Here is a 19,772-nt window from a genome sequence, read left to right on the forward strand (position 1 = left end):
GGGGAGGTGGAGAAGTTTTCTCCGTTAATTTGAGATGTGATCCTACGTTTTTTTCCCCGTGTTTCCGAACAAGAGGAGCATGTTATGTTGGAGAGCGGCTATCTTTCATGGGACTTGTTTGAAAGACTGAAGATTCGTCAGCAGAAGAGCACACAAGTCCATTATTGAAGAACAGAAAGTCGTATTCTACACTGCATATATTGTATTCAGGGTTTTCCTTCCCTCCTTTTCTTAGTGTAAATATAATCCGTGGTCCCCAACTGAGCCGTTTTCATCGCAGGGATGAAAACTTTGCAACAGAAAGGAGTAGAAAAATATGCGACGGACAATTTGGTCAGCTTACACACACACACACACCTTTCTCACAGTCTTTCGCATACAAACAGGATGGGACAAATCCTTTTCTCAACGGTTAAATAGAGATCTGATCCCAAGGATTTAATAGTGCGTTCCAGTTGTTCTCAGAAGTCGGAATTCCTAGTTGGTTTTGCAGTGAAAAGCTCAAAGCCAAGGCTCCTTTAGATCGGAATCCGAGGTTGAGATACTAATACGGGTGAAAGCCGAGCCACATGATGGCATAAAAGGTATTTTAGGAGTAATTCTTTGTCGTAACTCGTACTTACAGTCCCACCATCACATTAGTTACAGGTATGAACAACTTTAATGAACCGCGTCGACCAGAATGTTCTTTGACGTTCTGAGCTCTGAGGCAACTGGGAGGCACGGTATACAAACTGAGGACAGACGTGGACAAAAGCTTTGAACAACTCGAAGGGGCGGATCAGTAAGAGCACAAACATGCACATGGACACACAAGCACACAATCCTAGAGAGGATTTTAGGTCAGAACTCCACACTCGCATGTCGTCACTCACTGATTGTCAGCACACGTATTGATCTTCACCTTTGGAGAAATTATACCAAAGTACAGTGATATGTATAAACAATAATCCTCCACACCCAATTCAAACCAACATCTCGACGAGCATTTTAGCGTTCAGTAAGTACCGACGTGTCCCTAAACTAATATACAGTTCCTCTTCTCTGACGGCAATGGATACTGTAAAGGAACAACTGGACAGGAGCCCTTAAAATCAAAATTTCACTTACTTTTGTGCCACTCTGCCGGTTAAATCACCTTTTCTTCTGCTTTGTTTTGGTCCCATTTAATTTGTGCTTATGAATTAAAATAAATTGTGCCATAACTTTAATGAACGGAGTGGAAAAAACGCTTTTGTTTGCATGCTCCAACCCAGTTCTTTCTCCCTTTTTTTTTTTTTTCTCCAGGACTTTTCAGTCCCAACTGTGCAAACACCATCTTCTCATAAGGACTGTAACTCACAAACAAAAGCTCTGAAAGAAAACCGTGGGCAAACCTTGACTTCACTTTTTTTTTTTCTTTCAAAGTTAAACAAAGATCATTCACACTCAGTCGTGTGTGAATTGTCACATTGATGCCATTTACAGCAGGTGTGCATGTTGGGTGGAGCTGTACCGTCTCGCATGGAGGATTTATGTCAAATGTGTATGCCTTTGTCTCACCTGAGCTACTTTGCAACAGTTATATTGAGATGGAATTTAAAAAGATTAAAATAAATAAATAAATAAATAACTGATCACTGCTTCATATATTCTGCAGTTGGATAACTAAAAGTCTGATTGGCCGCACTCATTTGTATGAAGTAATAGAGTTCAGTCACGTGACAAACACACAAGCATTCACATTCACATGCAATCACACACGTCTAAAATCTACCGCTCTCAGCACCAGCTCTCACATTTAGCACTTGACCAAAATCCATCCCACAGATGCTCCTGTGCTGCACTCGTCGTCGTCACAAGCAGGGAGGGGAAACATTAGTTTTACACTGAACACAGAGGAACTGGATCAAACCATTCCCATTCACAACGGAGAATCCTAAGAAATGCATCTTCACCCGCCTGCGTTCCGAGGCTGTGGGTGGAGGAACAGGGCGGCTTGATTCAGAGACAAAAGAAATGCACACGGACGCTTTTGTTTCTGAATAAATCCAACATTACATGGAATGTTTCAATAGTGTGTGGTGGAGAATCGGTGGCTCTGGCTGGAAATTTCGGCAGTGGTCAAGGGTCTATTTTTAGAGGAAAGATTTTCACCCTGAAATTGTTTTAAAGCAACAACTTTCCTTGGAACGCGAGCATCAGGTTGAATGTGGACGCGACGGTTACTGCGAGAGAAACAAGAGTCACTGAGGTCGAGGACGGACGGGAAAATAAAACGACTGAATGTAAACACTGACCATGCTTCTCCTTCCCACAGAAATGGCTTTTTTCTTTTTCAGTCTCGTCTCTTTATTTTTCCGTTCTGTCGTTTCACTTTAGATTTATGGGCTTTTCCTCATAACTGCACATTTCCACTTGTACCACATCACCCTGCAAAAGTCGGGATTTGGTTCATTTTTTTTGTTTTTGTTTTTTAAATACCTGACAGATCAGCTGAAATAAAGGGATTACAGATGTTACCGTGATGCGGGGATCTTTTTCCTACATCTGCTTGCTCTTCTCCGTGAAGACTCTGAATGATGCGATCCACATTTCAAAGGATTCTGGGCTTACAATGGGGATGTCAGTCTGTTCTGGTGGTGTGCTTCAGGGCAGCGCTGAAACACTCTGGGATGTTCGGGCTCTGGTTGTCAGACACAAGGTCCAGCTGGACTCACGCTGCCCACCGCTCGTAACACCGTTTACTGCAGCACCTGGCCTCTTGTTTCCGGCAACTTGGTCGCGAGGAAGCTGCCAGCGGCGAGTGCACCGGCGGCGAAGATGATGGGCACGGCCTTGGTGATGCCGACAAACGACTGGAAAATGCTGATGCCCAACACGGCAGCCAGTTTACAGAGGGCGTTCAGGAAGCCGAACGCTGTGGTCCTGAGTGGAGGGAAACGTGGACGAACACAATTTCAGTAAGGAGGTAAAATCACCTGATCCATGGGAGGATTTGAACAAAATAAGTTATATTGAACAATGATGTTGATTTTTATTTTTTTTTTTTTGACAAATCAGTGCATGAGTGGAGATCTCATCAGTGTTGAGGAGAAACCATTATATAATAGAGCGGTGGAGTGCAGCAACCCCCTATGATTTCTGCATATAGGTCAAAAAACAGTGCTTACTTGCACTATCAGTTGTTTACTGTTGTAGATACTTGGAATAAGGGAAAATAGGATTTTATCAGACAAACATTTCTGTGCATGTCTTTAGAAAGCATCAGCAAAAAGCTTTCACTTTCTGATGCGTTACTATAAATTCTGACAATAACACATGAAGAGCCATCTAAAGATTTTAGTTGAAAATGAAATCCATCGAGTCACAAACCAACAAGAGCGTCACAAGACATCACTGTGCACTAATGCTTCATATAATTGAATGTTATTGTGCATCAAATTATTCATTCATCTAACATTTTTTTTTTAGGTGAATGGGATTACTACAAATTAGATCATAAATGATCAAACTTGTGATTTAAAAATATTTCATCTTAACATGAGACATACAATGCAGAGTATGTAAGATAATCTCAACATCTTGTTGAAATTGCTGTCATAACCAGATATTAACATTTCACCTTACTATCTGTAAATTGCGACTATAATATACAAGCAAACATGCTTATCAAATTACTACTTTTTCTAATGGTTAAATCCAGCAACCAAAGCTTTTTACAATTAGATTAATTGTACAATTCTAAAGATTTTTTTTTATTATTACTTCGACAATAGTGTTGTGACATCTCATTATAAGACCCAGGGCCTTATAGTATAATAATACCCATAATGTATTTGTTAAAGGAATCAAAAATCCAATTTGAACCTAAACCAGAAGGAAAAGGTTGCTCCTGAGGATCAAAACATGCATGAAGATGCTTTACATGCAGGATGATCTTTTATCTCCACAAAATAAAAATCGAATTAATAAAGATAAATAGAAAAAACAATTACCCACATCAGAAAAAAAAAAAAAAAACCTTTGTTGGATCTACCACAAAAATCCTGTGATCTTCCACATTAGCTCCGCTTACCTTTTATCCGACGGGTACAGCTCCACCGTGATCACATCCAGGGCGTTCCACGAGGCGATGCTGATGCCCCCAAACAGACACAGGAGGGCGATCATCCCCGACTCGCTGTTGCCGAACATCAGGAAGAAACAGCTGACACAAGATATGACGCTGGATCCCGCTGTGTGGTGACAGGATGAAGAGTTCAATCACGAGTTAAGGAGCTGCTGTGGCCGTAACTGAATCATCCGCCCTGATTAGGTTTACCTACCCAGCATCCTTAAACGTCCAATTTTGTCCATTAAAAGAGCCGACACGATGTTGCCAGGCAACACGGCCAGTGTGCCGAGGAAACTGACAAAGTAAATCATGTAGGCATTGTTGAAGTCGTCGCTGAAGTCGAGCATGCAGCCCTCCTTGTTGTGTAGAAACGTGCTGTTGACGAGCTTACAGTCGACAAATCTGTATTTGAACAAATCTGAAGGAAGGGAGACAGAAAAAACAGTGCTGTGGGAATGACTCAACAATTCACTGAAATATGAAAATGTGAGTAACTCATTGCTGGAATTGTAAAGGTTTAATCAGGCCTGACAATCATAACTGCTTTCTCTTCCACAGCGTATTCACCAAATGATTCAATCTTTGAATTTCTTTCACGTTCATCTCAAAATAATGAAGAAAAAAAAATAAAGCAACTGAGTGTCCTTTTCATAAACAAATTCTTTGCCAAAGTCACTGCTTATGGAAGAAATGTATTTATGTTTTGTTGAACCAAGTATTGAAAATTAGCATTTGAAAATTAAAACTAATAACTTAAGTGAGTACCTACTTAGTTACATTTGTTTTTCTCAGTTAGGGCTGTGTGATTATTGTGGGCTGAGCAATATCAAACTGTGAACACTTCAACTTCAGCTGAAATAATTTGGAGGAAAATGCTCCATTATATGGAGATTACGTCTTTACAGGAACTGATCGATGACCATATCTCTATTACTCATCTCTAATAACTTCAGACGACCCAAACCCTGATCTCTGGGTGATCACTCGATCTCTCCCCACTTGGCTTTAACTGGTGCACGTCCCACAGCAGGCCACTGGGGGGCATCTCAATCAGCTGTGTGAATCAAACTTGACTTGGATCCTTTTAATTTGGAGGAGTCGCAGCTGTACTGTGACTGTCCCCCGCACCAGGGGGCTCCTCATCGAAGAAAAGCAGCTGAGATCAACTCATAACACGCAGAGAGGTAAACTAAGGCATCGCAAGAGCCAACGCTCCTATAATAAATAGGAGTTTTGTGAAATAGTAACTGTCAACAACAACAATTTTGGCTAATAAAGTGCATAACTAATTTCACATGATAACTACAAGGCGAAGGCTAAGGCGATTTCTATTAGTCTGGCTGAGCTGCCCGACTGGGTTGACCTCCAATCTCAATATTAGTAGTTAAATTCATTTCACGATGGCCTTCCTACGAGACAAGATACTGAACCCCAAAGCACTGCCAGCGGAGGCACAGCATATTGCATTACAACCTTTACCATTAGTGTGCGAGTTTGTGAATGTGTGGCTATGACCGACAGTGTAAAGCACTTTGAGGCTGCTGAAGCAGTGGATATAAGTGAAGTCTATCACAGTGCAAATATATGAACCACTCATCAACACACTTTAACCATTTTTGCCAAAGGAAGCATGTAGAGGCAATGAGTATGCAGTTTTTTCATGAGTTGATAAACAACTTTTCTTTTCCAGACCAAACATGTGTCCTTACATGAATGACAGACGAAGACACAGATCCGATTATTACCCATCAAATAAAACCAAGCCAAAGGACCATTTCTTTCAAATGCATCTGTTTTCAATACAAACTATTCTCAGGCAAGGACTCAACATTAAACAGCCTCTAATAGTATTTTATTCTCCGAAAACTTCATAAAATACAAATGAGTGAAGGAATAAAAGGGGGTCAAGAGAGGTAAAGTTGATACTCTGGTGTCTTATTTCAGTTTCTGAACAAAATGACTATTAGATTTTCTGATGGCTGCTGAAATTGCTTTCATACCAAAAGCCAATAACGGTTTTATTAAGCGGAAATCGGGCATTGAAGCGCTGAGTGGTCGTAAAGTTTTCGATGCACAAATGACACAAGCATAAAAGAATGTGTTTCTGGCTTCGGGGATGAGAGGACAGAGGCCCGTTACTGCTGCGGGAAATCAAACCAACATAAATCATTTACAGCTACAAAAAAAAGGCGTTTGGCTTTCGTTCTCAGATGTGTTTTCCCAGGTCTGATTCTGTCACGGTGATTTAAAGCTCGAGCTGCGAGGAAAAACCACCAGCGGCTCGTTTGGAACTCTAAACTCTAAACCTAACATGGTTTTGTAAAATATTTCGTCTCTCTTTGTATCTCAACAATCCTCTGACACTCTCAAACATCTGTTTTGTTTTCCGACACATCTTATCTCTCTGCCCCTCGCAAAGTCTTGCGCTTGGATTTGTTTATGTCGCTACGGTAACAGCTCTGCAGCAGCGTAACCCGGGGTTACCAGCAGAGCGTTTCTATGGTTGCGGAGCTACTCAACACAAGTGCATCTTTCCTCTATTTATACCTGATATGTAAATCAAGTGCTTTAAAATTCATATGTAACCTCAAATGGCTTTTCTCTCTGCTGGGAGCTGAAAAAAAGACCATTATCAGTCACGATGGCAGATTTATGTAAGATAAGCAGTTTATTTGGGCTTCGATGTGGCGATGTGCTGCTTTACCAGACACAAGGGAAGATTTCTGAATCTGTCCCAGTTAATTATTCCACTTGTGGCTGTAAGGGTTTGTTTTGGTTTCAGGATTAATTACAAATATTTCATTAGAATTGTGATTTTGATTTAAGGATGCATTAAAAGTTACCGAGGTGACTCTCCAAACAGTCCAGCTTATCTATTATGTTGCTTTGAGCTAATGTCAGCGAGTACATTATTTCTCTCGAGTGCAATTTCTTTTGTGTGCTGGATGAGGTGTGAGTTTGTCATTTCAACGCCACAAATTTAAAGCCGTTAATGTTGCCTTGCACTTTGAAGGCGGAGATGAACTAATTTTGCTCCAGAGCTGAATTTGGTTAAAATATTTAAATAAGTGTAATGGTAACAAGAGACTTTATTCTCCAAATGAGAAACTTGAGAAAAGTTTTACTGCTGAGGAGAACAAAACTTCTCTGAACATTTCTCAAACTGCTGATCAGTTTGTTGTGGATAGAAATTCAGCCAACATGCATCGTACTGCACTTATCCAGCACAAATCATTGTTGCAATGCCTGTATACAAACTTTCATTTTTAGGGGAGTGAAAGACATTGGAAGACATTTCCATTTGGTTTTTAGCTGTGGATTAAAAAAAAAAAAATTATACGTGAATGAGGTCGGGCAATGCTCATTTGTCACACTGACTGAAATGTCACACTCACCTGTGTTGTAAAACAAACTTGCAATGAAGGTGCAGTTCCTGAAGATGGTGTGTGTGGAGGTGATATCCTCGAAATAGCACTCCTCAAACACCGAGTCCTCAAACACCATCGACTTCATCTTCAGGTTGAGGAACCTACAAAGAAGACGGTTCACAGGTCACAATGCATCGTCTCTGCCTTTGTATAAATAATAAATATTTGTAATCATAAGATGAGACCTGATGGAATGTGTCAAATTTTTCTCATCTCAATTCATTCACTTTTATTGCAATTAAATGTGATAATGAAGCATAAACTCTTGCACTATTTCCTCACTAACAGCATCAGGCTGTCTTGGGTCCCTTTGCATCTTCAAAAGATTTACAGCATTAAAAAAAATGCATTAACTGTTCTGTGTTAACGATGGTAAAATAGCAAAGCACCTACTTGTCATTGAAGTAGTGTCCCTGGCGATGCACTTGGTTTTCCAGGGTGAAGTTGAAGGTGACGTGCTCCACTCGCTCATTGTGGAAGTACTTGGTGTGTGACTCGTATTCCTGCTTCTGGATGTACTTGATCATGTCGGGGAACCACACAGTCAGCCCGTAATAGCTGGGATGTCCAGACAGACAGTCAGAAGTTAGTGAGTTACTGAGGAGACATTAATGTCACGCAACAGGGGATTTCATTGATCAGTTTACCTGAAAGACATGGAAAACCACACCGCCATGAGCATAAAGGTTGTTCTCTTGTATTCTGGGTTGAAGCAGGCGAGGATGTTGTTACGGATCTGAAACGTGTGAACGGGGAGAAAGAAACATTTTCAGACAAGAAACTCCTCATGAGATTCAGTTGCATGAGTTTGGAAAACTGATTTAATCCATTTGTACATATGAATTGCAGGAGCTTCCTACAAAATAAAAAATAAATACAAATTGAAGATTAAATAATGGAAATTCTAAATAAAAATAATTGCTGTTCTTAATTTGCTCAGTTGCCATGTTTAAAGTTAAGATTAGCAGCCATAATACAACACTGAGACCAAGAAATGAAGGCGAATCAGAGGAATCAGTGACTTTAAATTACTACTTTATCGCTAACCAAGTACCATTAGCATCAAATAGGAATCAGCTATCCGAAAGAAATTCAGAGCTCTCGACAGATGCCAGAGAAAAATAAAGATATTTTGGAATTTGCAATCATAGCACAATTTAACACAAAGACATAATTGCTGGACCTGTCAGGTCAAACATCAGACTTTTAAGTGGTCCCAAAACCAAACTGAGTTTGTAAGTGTCAAAAACGGTACATTGACTCTATTGTCCAGTTAGTTTCGGAGTGAATTAAGCAGGTTGCAGACAAGAAGCAGATTCATGGGGGGGAGTGGAGGGTGTAGGCGTGTGCCTGTGGCCGAGCGTAGGCTGAATGCGAAATGAATTCACACACAGAGCTGTGAAAGTTTCCAGCCCAAAGCAGTGGTGCTGGAAGAGTGTGCGACACAATGAAGATGCGAGTTCAAACTAAACCATACAATCATTTATTTCCATTGCAAATGCTTAAGGTCGGTAATTATTAAAAAGTTAGATAAAAAAAAAATTTTTTAAATCAGTGCAGAATGCCTGTTTGAGTATTTCTCGTTGGTCAAACATTAAAAAAGAAGATAAGCACCATTTGATTTACACTTAAAGAAGCTGCCACCTGAGAGTGCATACAGGTTGTTTCTACCAACACCAGCTGCCACGAGGAGTGTCGGAGCTCAGAGCCGGCTGTAAAAATAAACCCAGCTCTTATCCTCTCATATAATGACTGGAATCTGCGGTCTCTGGGCACTTTATATTTCATGCTTTTACGACCCGGTTAACAGCACTTGGTTACGGTATTTGGAGAGAGAGAGAGAGAGAGAGAGAGAGAGCAGTGCCTCAAAACAACAAATCCAGACATGAGCTCACACAGTCGGGCCGTCGGAGGTTGAAGAAATGAGGGAGGAAGCTAAAGTTTCGCTCACCTGTCGGGAGAGGCTCATAATCTTCAGCCTGTAGCGTTGCCAGACTGGAGTGTCGGTGCCAGTGTCCACCAACTCGTCCATCTGCTTCACAGTCTTGATTGTGGTGACCTTGCATCAAAGAGACATTCGGAGTTACACAGAAACAAGCTTTAATTCTCAACTCAGTACGGGTTAGAAGGGATCGTTTAGACATAAATAATGATTTATCAGCTATGAATTCAAGCCTGTATGAACTCATGCCAATAGAAGCTGAGATTCTTTCTTTTTTTTTGTTTTGTTCATTTGACTCAAATGGTGTATATGTCAGAATATAACAGCCTTGGTCTTCCTCTGTCTCTGTGGAACTTCTTGACTCCTCGCCTGCAAGCAATCAACTCTTCAGCCTGAATCCTCACTCCTACCTCAACCACTCAACACCACCCTTTGGATTTCCCCCTCTGATAAAAACCCGTCTCAACTGAAAGTCTATCAAATTTGCTACTTGACTTGTCATTGTTTTAATAGCGTGGAATCCAATAACCTAAGTACAAATAACCATGGAAGCCATTTAACAGCAGATCTGTGTGGACACCCTGGTGGCAAAACACTATCCGCCCACTGACCCTTGTCTTTTGTCACTCGTGATCTCCGTCCTACATTTGATCTTTCGACCATCAGTTTCCACAGATACTCACAGAAAACACCCTCTCGGGGTATCCCTTCGCCCGCATGTTGGTGTCATGAACTTGCTTGAGAATCATCCAGCCTTCGTCGTGTTTGCCATTCTGTCGGAGAGAAAAAAAAACCCGAAAACGTCTGTCCCAATGCTGAAGACGCGAAGGGTTTGACGTAAGTGAATCTGTCACAAGCCACGCGTGCTGACCTCCAAGTAGAAGCGTGGGCTCTCTGGCATGGCGCTGAGGGCGGCGATGGCTGCGACGGAGGGGAACGCGCACACCAACACAAACACGCGCCAGCTGTGGAATTGATACGCCGAGCCCATCTGGAAACTCCATCCTGGAGTGGAGGGAGGAAAACACCATCCATCGCACAGAAATGAGCTCCCACATCTGTACAATCACTGCCCTGCAACCTCCGCCGTGCCAAGACAAGTCAATAAAAGATCGGGTCAGCCGCTCAACCTTTTTTTAATAAAGTAACTTAATGTGACACGATATGAAGCATGTTCTTATTTCTGTCCCCTCGGGGCGAAGTCAGAGGTGAAGCCTAGTGCAGCGTCTCTGCTTTAAAGACTTTCTAGCACAAAGACCTGTAAACCTGCCAACTGTGTGATCGCTGAGGATTTATTAAATAGTTTCAAGCTTCTGGAAATACTCGCTGTCAAATAGTGAAACGAGGAAAGACATATCCTATATATATTTATAGCACACTGGACTGGCCCTGCTTGTGGCTGAGAAAACCCATTTACCCGGAAATGTAATGTTCATTATTTCAAGTAATTGGTCTCCTTAATTTTGGAAGTTTATGTACTAGAGTATAACACTATTCTTTTGTGAGTTTGGGTGATAGAAACACTGTTGGTTAACGGTTAGGATTGAAGAAACACTATTGGTTATAGAGAAATAACTATTGTGTATTGGTAGTTTTGGTTTGCAGACATTGTTAGTTCAGGAACATAATCAGGTGATATTTAGAGAAAAACGGTTGAGTTATTTTCAAAGGAAGTCTAAAGGTTGACAGTTAGAGAAACACTATTGGCTTTGGGAAAACTCTTTAAAATGCAATGAAAACTTGGAAATTGAAAGTTTCTACAATGTGGTGTTGGTGAGGGATGCTTAAAAATGAAAATTTTTATATATATATTTTTCAGTTAAAACCTTCAAAGGTTTTGACTGAAAGTAAGAGTCTTCACGTCAATATAATAAGTCATCATTTACAAATCAAAGAAATCATGCAGCACGTATCGTAAGCTTATTTACATTTAGTCATGTATTGCCTGATATATTGTCATCATTAATACATTTTTTTGTGAAGTATGAACAATAGGATTGTGCAAATATAAGGAAATACAATCATATATGTATGTTAGATAAAGGCTTTAGGAAACGAAGAAATATAGGTTAAAAAAAAGAGGTTAGAGTTGAAGGAAAACTATCGGATGACAGTTATTGCCAGAGAAAGAAATTTACTGTTCAGATAACACAGTCAGAAACCGGTAAACAATATCAGGTAAGGTCACATGACCACATCTCACCAGCCGACCAATCTGGAAAAATATATCGTCTCAGAATCAGAACCGCTGCTGTTTACTCTGGTTTCATCCAGTATTGTCCAGGGAAATATATTCAGAGATGTTGAAACTGTACATATTTCTCATTTAATTGAAGGTATAAATACAGAACCTGATACCTTCATGGATATGATCGCTGTACTCACCGTAGTGGGGGATTATAGCCCAGGCCATAGCAGATGCGTATATTCCCCCAATCATCCAGAACATGCAGAGCCAGCTGAGGTGCTCACCGCGCTTCTCTTGGGCCAAAAACTCAGAGTAGTAGGAGAAAACAATGGGAATTGAGCCTCCGATTCTGCAAAAATAACACAAGAAAACGGAGCTCAGAAGAGAACGGTTTCTTTAACTCCATTATTTGTGTATAGAGACCCATTTAAGTACTAACAGTATCGTATCGTGAATGCAAAATACTTCAAATGAATTTTATACAAACAACTACAGTTATTTTAAGTCATAATAGCCCTATCATACTATTATATCTCACTCACTCCACCAAAATACAAAACAAACTGAGGAGGAGGAGCTCTAATAGATTCCGACTCAGAAGGAAATGTTTTAATTTCACAGCTCAGTAAACCAAAGCAACTGCTCAAAACTCTTGTCACAATATAAAAGAGCCAAACGAAATGGTATTAATAATGTTTTTGTTTTTTTACATTGTGAGAACTTAAGAGTTATGCAATGCGGCTAAAAATTACAACATGTGGGAAGCAGATAATATTACAGTGGCTGATCAATGGACACACTGAACTTGAAAACTGACCAGCATGACAGGTGGATGAAATACAGAAGAATGTTTCCATTACCCAACACCTGAGAGGAGGCGGCAGAACAGGAAGGTGCTGTAACCCTGGACGAAGGAGGAGAAGAATGAGAAGATGCTGTTGATGGAGAGAGAGATGAGAAGAGACTGTCGACGGCCTATCCGGTCGGCCAGAGCGCCCCAGAGAAAAGCCCCGACCATCATCCCAAAATATACGATCAGGCCTGCGGAGAGAGTAAAGGAGGGGGAATACATTAACTTTGTTCTTCTTCCTCATTGAGCTCCTGCTGTGTGATTTCAAACTCTGCAGATATATAAAAACATACGTATGTCTGACAACACTCCTGTTGTCCTATTAAAATGAGAAAGAATTTAATCAAATTATGTCTCTATTTTGGACATTGGACATTGCATTCACAGAAGTCAATTAAGATTAAAAAAAAGACAAACTGGAGAATTGTATTTGTCTTTTTGGGGACTATTTTCAACTTGTCTTTGTTTTTAGAATGTGTGTGAATTTAATCAGCGAAGACGATTCCCTGATTTCCTCCCATATTCTATTTTTAAATCAACACCTGGATTGTTTACCCGACATGTTTGAAGCCCCCGACGAGGTGGACTCAGGCTCCACCGAGTACGTTTTGGCACGACGTTGAGCGGGACCGACTCAAGTTTTATAACGAGGAAACACGTTGCCAAGAACAACAAGGTTGACTCATTTACCGCCTTTTAAATAGTTATTGGATGAGAATTAAAGTCCACGGGCTCAGGGGAATAAGCTGCGGAAGGTTTTGGATGAGGCGCTTTGGAACAAAATCTGCCGTATCGCGCATGCAGCGAAAGCTACAGACATCGGATTTTGAAAAGTGGCCTTTACCCAGCATGCTTTTGTTGGGCTCGGACAGACACATGTCCTTCTCGGCACTTGGGAGAACGAAGCCCACCACGAAGATCTCCACGCCGTCCGCCATGAGCGCGAGCCCCAGCACGAAGTACAGGCTCCACTGGAACTTCCCGTGGCCACATTCCTGTAAAATGGTCTCGTACTGCTGTGCCAGCTCCTCCTGGTCCTTCCTCCTCACGGCCTCGCTCACGCCCACGTCTCTGAACTCCTGCGCCCCGGCTCGCACCGACTCCGGGCCCCCCGCCAGGCTGCCCTTGCCCGAGTCAGCTCTGGGAATCCCTTGGTACTCGCCCTCGTAGATCTCGTCGTCCTCGTCGTGCCCCTCGGTGGAGTCGCTGTGGCCGCCCTCGTCCTCGTTGGCCGCCTGGCTGTCCCCGCGGTAGTAGCCGCCGTCCTGGCTCCCCTGCGTGGGGTAGTCGTCGTCGTCGTCCTCTTCGAATCGGCTGTAGGAGCGCATGCTGTACTCGTCGGTCATCCGGTCCACCGAGCGCCCCACCTTCTTGGAAGCTTGCCGCTTCACTTCTTTGGCTATGTCTTTGGCACCTTTAATGAAGGCAGTCCGGTTTTGGTAGCCGTCCTCCATTCTGAGGAGATTCACACGTTGCCGAGGAGATCAAGAGTTGAGCTGACTGGCCACCTCAACGTGCTACGGAGCGTCAGTTTGTTCAGGATCTACCTCGCCGGGTCAAAAGATCGATCCCAGTTCACCTGATTGAAAACAGGCTCGCACACACGCACACACACACACACACACACAAGTGTGCCTGAGAAGAAAGGAGAAATTTCACATTAATCAAAGTGATGAGCATCTCTGTCAAACAAAACAATTCAGGAGCTACTGCTTAAAGAGACAGTAACATTTCTTAGTCAAAAATAGATCACAGAGACGTCGCATGACCACAAAATGAGAGGAAACGATCACATAACGAAACAACTGGCAAAGATAATTGATTTCAACAACAATATTTCAATTCAACACGTCATATCACAACTAATTCATATGAATAAGTTCATGTGCAGTATGTCTGCTAATGGATAATAGAATATTCTAACATTTAATTATAAATCTTTGCTTCTTTTTATTTGAAAGTTGGGTAAACTGCAATTGATGAAAGATTTGAAATATAATGTGTAAATAAATAACACATATTATGCTTCATTTTTCAAAAATCTTTTCACCACCTCAAGGTTTCCATTCTTCACCCATTTTTTTTAACCTAAATGATCTAACCTCTGAGGACTTTAATGACTTAAAGTGCTGTACACAGTGTTTCATTATTGGACATTTGATTTGCTTCTTGTAGCAAGTATTGCTGTTTTTGTCTTTATGTGTTATGTCTGGACCTCATGTGTGTCTAATGATAAACTAAAAAGCACAAAACTCCAGGATTCAAGCTTACTTATCGAACAAGAAGCACATTTAATTGTAAATTTGTAGAAAATGAATGTACAAGAAAGCACTACCTTGCTAAAAACAGGAATATTTATGCAATTTTGTGCTGAATATAAAAAATTTTACATGAAGTGCACAAATTCTAAACAGGCCCAAAACATATATTTGAATTAAGTTGTTTGTGCCAGGTTGAATTTAAACGATAAATGCTTGTTCAATGAATAAAAACAAAAGGACAACATGATTATTCAGCACATGTACTTGTACGTGTGCCTGTCATCAAGGGTTTTGACAGTTTTCTCAAACTTATATAATAATATCAGTGCCTTAATATTCTTACATGTCTTTCCCTGGGATAAATGTTCCACCTTGCCTCATGCTGGTCAGTAATATTTCCATCTCTTTGAAGCCTCCATTTTTGTTTTTCCAATCAGCTGACCAAACCACATTAGCAGCCTTTAATAGCGTCCTTCCAGTTTACACCTGTTGCTTTTCCATATCAGGCCGGCCTCTGTGCTGAGTCACAGTCGGCCGGCGCAGTAATTACAGGGCCAGACATCAAGCCTTGACCAGTGAGTGATGTCTAATGGATGTTTCTTGGGGCGGAAATGCCCAGGGTGCTTCAATTCATGGTAAGGAGCTACAGCGTGTCACCACGAGTCAAAGGGATCATAGACGGGTGTGGAATGAAAAGAAAATCACTGTGTGGTCATCACTATGTACGCATGCAAACACTGCTATATGGTGGAGACGTCATTACGTGAAGAGTTTATGAGGAAACATGTCAGTACAGTAATAATAATACGGATAAGAAACATAACGCATCACACAAAAGCTCTGTGCAGAAACCAATTAGGCGTGAAAATTTAAAGGAAAAACATGGAAAATTTACGTACGTTTTTTGTTTTTTGTTTTTTGTTAAGGTGCTTTTTGAAACAAATTCTACAGAGCTCCTCAGTTTATTGGACGTACCTGCATCCATATGCTTCAGTATTGTGGCAATTTGCCTTCGGTCACCGTGCAATAAAAAAACATGTCACTTTGAGTTTGTTATGCAGTGAAAGCCGAGACACACGATGATGAGACATCGCCACACTGTTCACCTTCCGGCCTGCTTCAACAACGAGGTCTGACAGGTAATAATGGGCCAGGCAGAGCTTCAAGTGTCCGACAGGTAAACAGCAAAACAGAGCTACCGACGCAGGTTTATGATGCAGTGAGGTTATAATTTGGAATTTCTTGCAGTCATCACCTCCCCACATGATAGAATTCTGAAGAATTACTAAGTCTTATTGCCTTTTGCAATAAAGAATAAAATACATCAATATAGACAATGTATATTTTAATAGTATCATTGCGCACATGTTGAATCTAAACGTAATCATGGGGCCACAAGATAGTATGAGTGCTTAGTTCTCTCACCTCAGAACAAGGTTACCCCTTGTTCACATGTTTTCCCTGTGTATGTCAGAATTTTATCTTGGTATTTGATTACTTGAAATCGTCCAAAGACATGCGTATTGCACAAACTGTGTGTGATTGACCACAGTTACCTGTTCTGATTCCATAAGTTCTTTCAGTTATACAGAATTTAAAGCATAAATAACAAAAAAGAAAGCTGCGTTTGCTTGTAATGACATGTGAGTTCACTGAAACTACAATCCTGCTGTTTGAATAGTAGATTGTCTCCTGCACTATGTGCAGCAAACAGGGGAAGCTATAGTGTTGACAAACTTCTAATATTATCTTGAGTCTATGCCGTAAACAAGTGTTTCCAGTGTTGATACAGTGATGATTTGTTTTTGTTAGGTTTCATTCAGGAGAAAACATTTGCAGTCATGAGGCGGCTTCATCCTTCAATGTCAACATGGTGAGCAGATTTACTGGCACGAATCAAAGGAGCCGTACCAGTCCTGCTCGTCCAGGACTCTAACCTAATAATATCCTGCGCTGAAGCACTCACAGTCCCGTCACTCATGTCCTTTATAGAAAAATATGAGCATCTCGTCTGAGTCAAACGGCACCAGCGGTGTGTGGAACCCCGAGAAAACACCAAAACAACAGACAAGCACATCTTTATAGCGTTATAATGGCTCAGCAGGACTATTAATGTTCATTCTATTCTGATGTGTAAGTAACAAGTGTGTGATTGAGTCATGACAGAGAGGCAGCATGTGCCACAACAAATACTACTTCTACTGTACGCCACAGGTGGAAACACGGCGAGCCAGCCAACATCCCCTGCAAAGTGTTGCATAATAAGGAGGGTGAAAGCACCAAGTTTATAATCAGTAATGAAAAATAATCAACCTCTTTATCCCAAAATGACTCTAATGAATATTAGAGAGTCTTTGGCTGCCAAGCATTGAATGAGAGTAGAAACTTTTTTTTAAAAAGCACTCAACCAAAATGAGTAATTACTCCAAATAAAACAGTGCATCAGGAAATTATGCAACACGAGATTTCTACCAAACAAAATGATCACAGGAGCTCATTTGGACATCTCTTTTCAGATTACACAACTTAATTTGACATGAGGAAGCCATGGCAGACCAAATCTGCCTACTAATATGTGTGAGAATATACTTTACAGGCATCAACCTTATTTATAAGACGTTTACTTGTTTATTGATAATAATATATAATATACTATGAATCAAGTGTGGCTATTCCATGTCAATGATGGAGACAAGCTTACAATAAGAAGAAAAATTAATTTGGATGATGCTAATAATCAATAGAACAATTATGTTCAAGCCTTTTTATTTTATCCTAAAGAAATTCTGCTTTTTAAGCCATGATAGATAGATAGAGAGATAGATAGATAGATATAGATACATAGATACATAGATACATAGATTCGACTCCAGGTTAATGACAGACATGCAGCACCGTCGTTTCATCCCTATTGTCAAGTCGTCAGCCTCTCCACAGCTCACACAGCCTCTCCACAAGCAGAAGAGGGGGTGAGGAGGAAGGCCCGAGGATGAGGAGGGTGGTTTCCAACCATCGCTCTTTTGAATGCTTTTTTTTTTTTTTTTTTTTTTTTTTATTTCCCCACCATCTCATTCAGAAATCAATCAGCACCAGTTCACCCACTCCGTGGCTGGGCCGAGGGAAGACAGATAGTGATCTCATCACATCACATGCTCATTAAAGCGGAGTGTGATTTCCATCTATTTATGTGCGTGTCGTGATGAATAATCTGACACTTGATAATGTCGCATCCACGACAGCTAGATAAATCCCTCCTACAATGCAATTTTAAATAAAACATCCCAAATATATTTTTCGATTATTTGGGCCTGTTGTAATTCGAGGAGTGTCGGATTGCAGTGTTTAGAGGCGGCGTTTTTACGCAGTAATTCAAATGGTGGTGACAATCAAACGTTTCTGCGATCATGATGGTTTGCATTGCTTTTAAAGGGGTAAAATAGGTGGTGGTGGTGGGGGGGGGGGGGGGGGGGGCTTGTCGCTAACAGGCCAATTTACACAGCCAGCCTGCGGTATTAAAACACTAAAATGTGCCAGAAACGAGCAGCCGCATCCGGAGACAAGGCGCTCGTTTCCTGGAAGCCTCGGTGCCAGCGCTCTGTCACGACTGGGATTAAATTATAAAACATCTCTATTAAGAAAAGAAAATCGATCCTAAATCGCTGTGTGGAGCAAACGGTTGGAGAACACGCCCATCGTCTCCTTCCCCTGGACGTCTTCATGCAACAAGAAGGGGGAAAAAAACAGAAATCTCCTGCTCCATCAAGACGCCATCGCCCAATAACAGCTAATTATTACTGCGCGTTTTTGGGTTGTTTTTTTTGTTTTTTTTAATCGCTAATCTCACCTTAAGCGCTGCGGCGCGAGCGTCCCTCTTCAGCCCGGAGATGGTGAGGATGAGGATGAGGAGGAGGAGGATGAGGATGATGATGCGTACGTGGCTGTTGCTGTGAACCGAGTGGTGGTGGTGGTGATGATGATGCTGCGCGGTTTGGAGGAGAGAAGCCCACACACGCCATCCATCTACACTCACACACACACGCGCACACACACGCGCGCACACACGCGCGCACACAAGATGCATGCGCAGGGGGTCCCCTCCCCCACGCGCCACCACGTTAAAACGTGAGAAGAGGGGTTGTTTTGGGTTTTTTTTTGCGCATTTCTGCAAGCAATCTTGCCCACATTCACTCCCAGCTTCATTTATTAGCTGTTGCGCCTTTTTTTTTTTTTTTTTTTTAATCCTCCTACACTTTGCGCCATTTTCCCCACTACAGCGTCCATGACGCATACGCACGCGAGATATGAACGTTTCATATGTGCCCACGTCACGTCTGCTTATTTCCTGACACAAACGATTGTCTTCACGCATGAAAATCAAACTGTGCGCACAGACCACCCGCACGTGCGGGCGCACCTGACTCCTGTTGCCATGCCAACCACTTAGATATTCTTCATCATTTTGGACTGCATCAGGATCACGTGAGGCTTCTTCTATGTGTCATTAACCTTTAACTCTCAAACATGATCCATCTATAGACACAACCGACGCGTTGGTTAATTCAACATGTCCACCACAGCGCGAGCTGGAAGAAAAAGCACGTGCTGGAGTCATTAAACAGATTAGTCTTAATTAGGTTTGTGATTCAGATTATCAGAATAATTAAGAGAATGATTAAAAGAAAAAGAAATATGCGATATAAAATCCCTGTTCTCTATTATTTCCTATTATCCTCCTTCCTCCTTATACAAACAAATACTGCTGAGTGACTCAAACAATATTTTTAGATTTACTTTAGCACTTCCATTGTATATACATACCTCCAACAATGGTCTATTAATAGGCTGATTGGTGGAAGAATGAAAGTCGGAGTCTTGCCGTTATAGGTTCATCCAAAAGTGTCAGTGTCCACCTTATATATTTATATATACACGCACCTTATATCGTCTGTTCAAAGACAATGCATTTCACATTGGTTAAAACTGCATTTGAAGGTCATCAGTCATCTG

At 41.3% G+C, this 19,772-nt stretch overlaps 1 protein-coding gene across 1 annotated transcript; it reads right to left on the reverse strand.

Moving 5' to 3' along the window:
- Positions 1-2,723: 2,723 nt before the first annotated feature.
- Positions 2,724-13,958, reverse strand: LOC308145059 (synaptic vesicle glycoprotein 2A-like; the record flags this gene model as incomplete). The annotated part of the gene is made up of 12 exons (XM_080516390.1): positions 2,724-2,907; positions 4,058-4,217; positions 4,308-4,514; positions 7,492-7,625; positions 7,918-8,082; positions 8,172-8,260; positions 9,476-9,583; positions 10,150-10,239; positions 10,338-10,471; positions 11,852-12,003; positions 12,515-12,695; positions 13,349-13,958. 12 exons carry the CDS (start codon positions 13,956-13,958, stop codon positions 2,724-2,726), a joined length of 2,214 nt encoding a protein of 737 aa, XP_080372516.1.
- Positions 13,959-19,772: the final 5,814 nt, after the last annotated feature.

This window comes from Blennius ocellaris (assembly GCF_963422515.1).
Source record: "Blennius ocellaris genome assembly, chromosome: 20".
Taxonomy (NCBI): Eukaryota; Metazoa; Chordata; class Actinopteri; order Blenniiformes; family Blenniidae; genus Blennius; species Blennius ocellaris.